Source organism: Gymnodraco acuticeps, unplaced genomic scaffold (genome assembly GCF_902827175.1).
Source record: "Gymnodraco acuticeps unplaced genomic scaffold, fGymAcu1.1, whole genome shotgun sequence".
Lineage (NCBI taxonomy): Eukaryota > Metazoa > Chordata > Actinopteri > Perciformes > Bathydraconidae > Gymnodraco > Gymnodraco acuticeps.
Window position 1 is genome coordinate 30,001 of NW_022990667.1, and position 9,001 is coordinate 39,001.

The following is a 9,001-nucleotide window of genomic DNA, read 5'->3' on the forward strand; positions in this document are numbered from 1 at the left end:
TTTAATTTATACTGCTCCTGACATTCTTATGATTTGATTTGATTATCCTTGTGTAAGCTCTTACCTCTCCTATCCTGTGTTTCACTCTCATGGCTGTTGCTGCTTTGAAACCTGAATTTCCCTATGGGGATTAACAAAGGTTTATCGTACCTCATCTCATCTTATCCTGTCTTAATCGAAAACTGATTGTGTGTTTCTTGAGAAAAAGGATGTCCTATCTGTGATGCAATAAAAATACGTTTCACAAAAATATTTAGTAAAGTGATTTCAGTTTGTTATAGAGACATTGCATATGTTGATGATTATGGGGGTACAATCAGGAGTTGCAATTATGTCCCCCCCTGATAATCAAGTTGTGACATTTTAACATCGTCATCATCACTGTTTTGATACAGGACAGTCATGTTAGCACCATCAGCAGCCAGTCGAGCCCCCTCTCTCCCTGCTAAACTTTCTAAATATTACAATAACTCTCCACTACGTCCATACAGCAGCAACATCGCCTCCTTCCTGTTGGCTGCTGCAGCTGTATTTGTAAAATCACCAAACTACACTGGATAGGATCAAGGAGAGGAGCAGATGGATCAAATATTTCCCGCTCCCTCCTCACACTTCAGGCTGAGAGTTACCTAACAAGGCAGGAGTTACTGAGCATAGCTCTACAGTGCCTGCAGGTCGGTAACTACGCCAATTATGTTATCCCCCATTTCTGTCTGATCGGGGCTATAAATAACCTCGCAGTGTGTTATCTCTTCATCTCAGATTAGAAAGCAGAAGGTGGATCACAAGGTGCATCTCAAATGTATTTGATCAACAACATCAAACAGAAATCATGCCCACCTTAACAGATTATTTAGTGTATTCATTTGCTCTAACAATCCCCTTTATCTAGGGTTTTTCCTACATGTCTGTACTGATTGCATTACGTTCAGTCTACGGTGACCTCTGCTGGTGCAAAACATCCCTGCATCCCTTCACTCCAATGGACTAAAGATGACCACAATATACATTCTTCCTATCAGTCCTCTTATTATTCACAAAATAAGTTAACACACTTTATGAGTCTCACTGTTAAAGCAACCATTCCTTTAGCATTCTACCAGTAAATCATGATCGCCAGTGAAGCCTCAATTGTACTTTTCCTCATGAATCCCTCGAAACTGTTGTGATAGTAATATGAAATTTAATATTTAATCTTAATGAGCTAACAAAGTACTCTGCACATTTCTGGCTACCGTTACAAAACACAGCTTGAGAAAAGGCTGAGTAGTTCTGCTAAGTCTAATTCCTTATAAGTCCTTTTGACTCTTTTGCTGGCTTTTTGATTTGATTTTGATGGGGGGCAGTGTAGGATCTTACCTGTGAGCTTGTTGTGGCTGAGGACCAGCTGAGTGATGTTAGACAGAGTGACTGAAACCACAGGAAACATCAAGTCAACACAGCACAGCAGACACATGCATCCTACTGATACATACTACTTTGTAAGAACAGATGTGAATAATATACAAGCATAAAAGTGATTATTTTTCAGGAACAAGCAGAGTTTTATGTCCACTAACTAAAGTAATAACATCATTCCCTGCATCATCAACAACAAATACAGCATATGTGTATATTATATTATGTCAGCTATTGTTAAAACGGGTCGGGGCATGGCTATTTATTACACACTGATTCATCATGAACACTATGTTACATGCAAAACATGAAAACAAAAATATATAATATCAGTAATAACTGCTGTATTTGATTGGTGGTATTCATTCATTGATCATTTATTTTTACTAAATGTATTATATTCAATTAACGATTTGATAACAAGTGAACTCAACCTGATCAGAAATGTAATAACTTAATAATAATGTAATAATCAAGTTATTACATAATTGGATTTATTTGTATTTTGATCTGGTTCAGTGCTAATATTAAACATGTTCAGGATTAAATTATTGGATGCTACAATAATAATAAAGTGTTATTTGGTTAACAGGCTAACGGTTTTAATAAAGTTTTTTCAACACTGCAGACTAGGCAGGCTGGGTGACGTCACCATCACTGAGTAATACGTTAATACCACAGTTTTTACCTATTTTATCAAGTCTACGTTTCTCACAAGTATGTATAGTATTCTTTATGTACAACAGGTTAGCATAAAGGCGGTTTTAACAGCAGCAGATTCGCTAAAGTGTTGTGGAAATGAAAAGCCTTACACAGTCCTGGGACGTCCAACATGTTGGAAATGCCTCTGTCGCACATCTCCACCTCCGGGATGTTCTTGTCCCGACTCTCCTCCACTATCTTCTTCAAAGACTTGGACATATTTTCTGAAAAGCATTGATATAAAAACAGTACAGCGTGTTACTGAGTTGTAAAAGTCGTCCTTCGTTAGCTACAGTGTAACGATAAAGAGACCCTAACTCACTCAGTCGGCTACAAGAGGAACTGAATGTGCTATGTATGTTAACACAAAGAAAAACACTTATTTATTTACCGTTTGTAAAAGATGAATGGAATCAGAAATGTATACTAGCTTTTTTTAATTCCTCATAGAGTACGCTTGAAGCTGACACCCTTCCGGAAGTTTATTTGTGAGACACCATTCCTTAATAGGATACTTCCTGTTCCTGAAGCCGCGCCTCCGCGTCAAATTAAGAGCTCCTAAACCTCCAAAGCAGTCTCTGTTTCAGTCCTAAAACTGAACCAAGATCCAGGAGAGAGACAGCAGCTGCAGGGTTGTGGGGTGTAATAATGTCAAAATAAGTAAACAACAAACAAAGGTTATTTTCCTACCGATTGTTACCTTGATGGAAGCTGGATGAAAACACTGTGTATTTGTGTTACAAAAGCAGAAAAAACGTGTATTTCAATCTCAGTTTGACCTTTTTCTTAATTGTTTAACAGTAATAATATTTGCTTGATATATAGAAGTCTACAATATTGCTTATGTGCCTTTATCCTGTGTATTATCACAATTGTGATCACTACAGCAAATATTTGACATGTGTCAACAATAAGGTAATGTGTTTATTTTATCATAACATTACATTTTTACTCCTACGGTGTAGGAGATAATTGAGGAATTGACACGTTTGTAGTATGTAGCAGTCACACCTCTCTTTAACAGTTGTGGGTGCAGTTCAGTCTCCATACCACATGATGGCGGTAATACGCTGTTCCGTTTTTTGACAACGTTAATAAAATACCACAAAGAAGAAAAACTGTAAACAGAAATGTGCCATGGAGAGTCTGCGTGTGCTCGAGCTGTACAGTGGGATAGGAGGGATGCATTATGCTCTCAAAGGTTAGTTTATCGTTGTTAAATACTGATTTTTGTTTGTTACTGATACTTTAAAAGTTATAAATCGTTCAAGATGGAGATTGGACATGTTTCTATCACGCTGCAGGGCTGAATGACTGAATACAAATGTTCCTGGGAGTCCTAAAGTGTCCAAATCCTGATATATCATATCCACATGGAGCCTTAAGAGGACACTCTGTGGACAACTAGTCTTTATACAACCATACCCCAGCCTGGAGTCCCCATAAAGTTACACATAATCTATAATAATTTGTATGTGACGATTTGTATGCCATTTCAGCTTGAGCTGTCCTGTCCACAGTCTGATCATATATTATGGCCATTGACAAAGTGTTATAAACAACTAATGGTACAAAAATAAAAATTCTGGGAAAGGAGGAATGAGATTATTTTTACGCATTTTGGTTTGGGTTGAGCTAAAAAATAAAGCATAAAGTGAAACAGTAGCTGATTATTTTCCTGTAGTTCATTTTCCCAGTTTTTTCTTCCTCCAGAGAGTGGCATACATGCTGAGGTCGTGGCTGCCATCGACATCAACACCACCGCCAATGAGATCTACACACATAATTACCCTGACACCCCCCTCTGGAACAAGACCATTGAGGTGTGTGAGAGTGGAGCGTTTGGGTATAACTGCATGCATCCAAACAAAGCTACAGAATCAGAATACCTTTATTAGTCCCACGGAGGGGACATCTGCGTAGTTACAGCAGGAAAAAGAGCCACTGACAGCTTAATGTTACATATGTGAAATATGTGACATGCATTAAAAAAGTTACATAATTTAAAAAAATACACATCCTGTAACAGTTCTAAGGATTTAGCAGCCAGGTATATATTACACAGTTATTAACGGCATCTATATATATTGCACATATTGCACATAGTTTGTTGGTATTTAGCAGCAAGGGGTGATATAGTCTGTGTTGTGGTGTGAGTGTGGGGGGGGGGGGGGGGGCAACTAGGGGCTGTGCTGGTTGTATAGTCTGATCACTGCAGGAAGGAAAGACCTGCGGTATCTCTCCGTGAGACAGCGGGGGTGCAACAGCCTATCGCTGAAGGATAGGATTCAAACCTCTATTCAGCTCGATAATGGAATATTGAAGATGAAGGGACAGAAATCCATCATTCCTTTGTAACGATAGAACCTTTGAAAACTCTAATTTTCTGTATTTTCTTTGACCCTTTAGGGAATAACGCTAGAGGACTTCAATAAATTATCTTTTGACATGATTTTGATGAGCCCACCTTGCCAGCCTTTCACCAGGTAGGTCTTATGCTTTGGGATTTCAGTCAGATAAATCTTTTTTGTTAAGTTAACATGTTTTGTACCTAAACGTTATCATAGTAACCTTCTTCTAAATCACTGCATTAAATGTCTAATCGATTTCAAAAGGTTTCCCTCTGAAAAAGTGATCCTTCTCTCTGTGCAGGATAGGACTTCAGGGTGACATTAATGACCCCAGAACCAAGAGCTTCCTCTACATCCTAGATCTTCTGCCAAGGTCTCTTTTTATTCCCAGATTCAACTTTTTATTGCCCTCCTGTCAACCTCGATCAAAACATATTTTCATATCGAAATCACAAAGTCTAGCCAAGTCCAAGAACACAGTTATTATTTGTAACTAGTTATAGCTTTGTGAACGTTTAACTGACACGTTTTCTCAACAATAATGTCCCTTACATATGACTGTTTTTCAGGCTGTGCAGGCTGCCCCGCTACATCCTGCTGGAGAATGTGAAAGGCTTTGAGACCTCCGCTGCCAGGTAGGAATGGAGGCAGCAAGTGTGCATTAAAAAGACCTGAAACGTCACTATGTGAGCATGCAGCCACATTCTGTTGTATACTTAAATTATTGTATTTATTATGTGATTTGGATTAATTCCAATGTCAATCTCATGTGATGATATTTACCTTTAGACTTCATCTGTCATGTTATACTTCCAATCTCCAGGGATCGTTTGGTGAAAACGCTCACTGAATGTGGATACACTTTCCAGGAGGTCATGGTCTCACCCACAAGTGTAAGAAAAACACAGTATGAAAAGGTCATTGAATACATCTTCACTTTAAGTTGTATTTATTATATTTATTTTCAATTTTTTAAATCCAGGTTGGGATCCCAAATTCAAGACTGCGTTATTTCCTGATTGCTAAGATTTCAGCAGAAAACTTCAGCATCCAGAGTTCAAAGGTGAGACTAGCTGTTTCAAATCAAATACTAGTTAGCTTCCAATGTTGACCTAATTTGGAGCTTGCATACCTCTTCTGGTACAAAGCATAGTTAAAATATAACACATCTATAATTGTTGGATATTTTATTATGTTAGAACCCCAGAATAGTGTTTGTATCCTCATGCGTCTTTTGATAAAGCTTGTAATCTTAGATTTTAGATGCCTTCCCACATCCCGCTGAGCAGCCCAAAGTCCTGAGTCCCAGCGCAGACACCTGCCAGCCTGAGGAGGAAGTGCAGGAGGGTCATGTCCTGTACAAGCTAGAGACGAAGACAGATGCCCAGAGGAAGATGAGCCAGAACAACGATCTGTCTCTCAGGCTAATCCAGGACTTCCTGGAACCACAGATAGACATGGAGCCGTATCTCCTTCCTCCTAAAACCCTGCTGAGATATGCTCTGCTCTTAGACATAGTTCGGCCCACATGCAGGAGGTCTGTCTGCTTTACCAAAGGGTGGGTACTCTTCACAATTACTCTATTAGTGCAATTTTGGCAATATGGGATAACATGGCAGAAAAAAACATTAATTTAAGTAGTTTATTTAATTGACGTGTTAATGTGTTGTATCTCTAGATATGGGCGGTATGTGGAAGGAACTGGCTCAGTTATGCAGGGCTGCGTGGAAACAGAGGTAGGTTTTGATTTCAGTACGGGCACATTTATGTTATTGTTCAAAGTTTGTTTTGCCATATTTTTTATTGTAAGTGTGTTGAGGGCTTTTGTTTTGTGTGCTCTGCAGATGGAGAGTGTGTTTACAGGTCTGGACCAGTGCGCTGAAGATGAGAAACTCCAGCGGCTGTTGAAACTGAAACTTCGTTATTTTACTCCTAGAGAAGTTGCCAACCTCATGGGCTTCCCTCAAACCTTCAGTAAGTTAAAAAAATCAGACAGATGTATATTGATTCCTCTTTTTAACTTGTTCATAATGTGATATTGTGTTTCTATGTGTATTTAATGGATTACTGCACATACCCAATTGTGTACATGTTGTCTAAATCTTTTTTTAATGAATGTTTCAGCCTTTCCGAAGAAGACCACTACCAAGCAGCAGTACAGAGTTCTAGGAAACAGCCTGAATGTCGTGGTGGTGGCCAGACTCCTGCAGGTGCTGCTCTCCTAGCACTCGGCACACTCTGAAGGAGAAGACCATCCTGTCTTTGCAATTCTTCTAAATGTGTAGTCCAATTGTATTGGGAATGTTAAGTTTGATCAATTGGGCCAACTTGAAAGTGAACAGTTTCATGATTCTTACATTTCACTTCAGACAGTACATTTATCTTTTGGCTGGATATTCATGTTTGTTTATATGCTTTTTTTAAATTAAATTAAAAGAAAAAACTAAATCTCTGAAGTACTTTGTATTTGTGTCTCTTTTATGTTTTTACCTCATGGTTTTAGGGTAGGAAGGTTTTTACTGTCACATCAAGGATTCAGTTGTTTCATATTGAGGATCATATTTAAACTACATGATACTTTATATGGGTTACATTTAAATGTAGCATTAGCAACATGCTTTAACAATTAGGCTAATGTTAATTCATGTATATTTTGCCTGCAGTCACTTAGGCTTAGCACATAGATGTTTTTAATGATGCAGATGTGCTTTAGTTAAAAAGTTAACTAACTCATAGCTATATTCGATGTTAAATAATAGATGGACAGATAATGTTACGTCGATATGAGTGAGATTATACACTAAGAAAGTTATTAGTTTCAACGAACTAAGACATATACGTCTTTTGACCGTTTGACCTCACCATGTAAATGTTAGGCTAACATGAATGCTAACTTTTTAGCATGACGCTAATTTAAAGACAAATGTAGATCTATCAAATGTAAACATCGAACGAACGTGGAAGCAACGATGTTTCGCACCAGAAGGAAGTACCTGTGTCCTTCAAATGGTAAGTTAACTTTCTGTATAACCATATATATCTTATAAAGTATAAAAACAGGGGGGAAACGATATTTTGAAAATCAATAAAATATACAAAATGAAGGAGTTACCAAGTTTGTGTTCAGTAGCTAGCTAAACAGTTAAAGTTAGCTATTAGCAAAGAGGACACATTACACGGGCAACTAAAGCTGAAGCTATCCATGAACGTTCCTGTACTTCATACTCTATCTATTCACCAGTTAGGCAAATATAGACAATTCATTTTTTTTTTAATTGTGTGTTTTCTTCGCCCACTATGGTTTGCTGAAATAGTGTTGAAAAATAAAAAAGGTATTGGAGAATGCGGGCATCGATCCCGCTACTTCTCGCATGCTAAGCGAGCGCTCTACCATTTGAGCTAATTCCCCGTCCGGATCTGTTGGTGTCAATGTGTGTATTTAAAACCACCAGAGGACACATTTACAACTGAAGTTAACGTTTGAAATAGGGTATCAAAATGATTTCGGACAGAACAGATGCGGCTTTTTATTACTTTAGCGAAATTGTATTAGTTTGTTTCTCTTTATGGCTCTACGTTAAATGTGCATTAGTTGTTCAAATAGATATGTTTCTGGTGTTGTAGCAGCTCCCTTCGATAGCTCAGTTGGTAGAGCGGAGGACTGTAGTGGTTACATGGAAATCCTTAGGTCGCTGGTTCAAATCCGGCTCGAAGGAGGGGTATCTTTTCCCTTTTGTACATTTAGATTTACCGCATTATTTTTAGCATAACAAGGACAGACTTGTAACTTGATTCTTTACATTGAAAAGTAAACAATCAAAATAAATGTCACAAAAGCTGGCTTATCATGGTTGATCTGCATTGTAATGATTGTTCTTAACAGGTGCAGGTCTCCCTTGAAAAAGAGATCATTGATCATTGGGATTTTATCTGGATAAATAAAGGTTTTGAATTGAACAGTCATTTTAATCTGTAAAAAACGTTATTAACAATGTAGCAAAGAACAAAACAATTATCTTGCAAATTTCCCCTCTGTGCGACTAATAAAGGTATTCTGATTGTGTTGTTTAACTTATTCCTTAATATAAATTGACATGTGCACACCACAAATGTTCCATTAATGCGATAGGAGTAGTTTGTTTAATCCCTTAGTCGTTAACATTGCACTTGTTTTAAATGCTCAATTTAAATATAACAGGGCTTGTTTACTGTAAACTCGTTATACCGAAGCATGTTTTTGCATCCAGGCACATGTGTGTATGATAATGAGATAAACAGGGATACTAAGGTAACTATTTTCCTTTTTTTATTTTTAGACTGTGAGCTCCTTCCGTGACAGTGAAGCCAGTATAGCTCCAGCATAAGAAGCTTCCCATTGGCTCGTGTGCAGGACTTCTTCAGCGCCAGGTCTTCCTCTGAGTTGTAGATAACACCTCTACGCTCAGATCAGACATCCTTCTGTATCATTAAAAGCCAGGTAAATGACCATGTACTGAACATCTAACCAGACATTACAAAATGCTACTACACATTTAACTCAAATCATACTT

The 9,001-nt window shown here is 37.9% G+C and overlaps 2 protein-coding genes and 2 non-coding genes across 4 annotated transcripts in view; 2 read left to right on the forward strand and 2 right to left on the reverse strand.

Annotated features, from left to right (window-relative positions):
* Positions 1-2,610, reverse strand: part of rsu1 (Ras suppressor protein 1) — a 23,338-nt gene extending 20,728 nt beyond the window's left edge. The window contains exons 1-3 of the mRNA XM_034229649.1: positions 2,492-2,610; positions 2,211-2,324; positions 1,360-1,410 (exon numbers count right to left, since the gene is read on the reverse strand). Of these exons, the coding sequence (XP_034085540.1) occupies positions 1,360-1,410; positions 2,211-2,319 (160 nt within the window). The 5' untranslated portion in view covers positions 2,320-2,324; positions 2,492-2,610. The remainder of the gene's footprint in view (positions 1-1,359; positions 1,411-2,210; positions 2,325-2,491) is intronic.
* Positions 2,611-3,209: 599 nt separating this feature from the next.
* On the forward strand, positions 3,210-6,907 carry trdmt1 (tRNA aspartic acid methyltransferase 1). Its single transcript, XM_034229651.1, has 11 exons — positions 3,210-3,301; positions 3,814-3,923; positions 4,510-4,586; positions 4,753-4,824; positions 5,021-5,086; positions 5,275-5,344; positions 5,434-5,514; positions 5,708-6,009; positions 6,130-6,187; positions 6,296-6,425; positions 6,576-6,907. The coding sequence occupies exons 1-11, from the start codon at positions 3,238-3,240 to the stop codon at positions 6,674-6,676; spliced, it is 1,131 nt and encodes a 376-aa protein (XP_034085542.1). The 5' UTR covers positions 3,210-3,237; the 3' UTR covers positions 6,677-6,907.
* Positions 6,908-7,787: 880 nt separating this feature from the next.
* Positions 7,788-7,860, reverse strand: trnaa-agc. Its single transcript has one exon. It is a non-coding gene; the product is annotated as a tRNA-Ala (tRNA).
* Positions 7,861-8,081: 221 nt separating this feature from the next.
* Positions 8,082-8,167, forward strand: trnay-gua. The gene is given in 2 exon segments: positions 8,082-8,118; positions 8,132-8,167. It is a non-coding gene; the product is annotated as a tRNA-Tyr (tRNA).
* Positions 8,168-9,001: the final 834 nt, after the last annotated feature.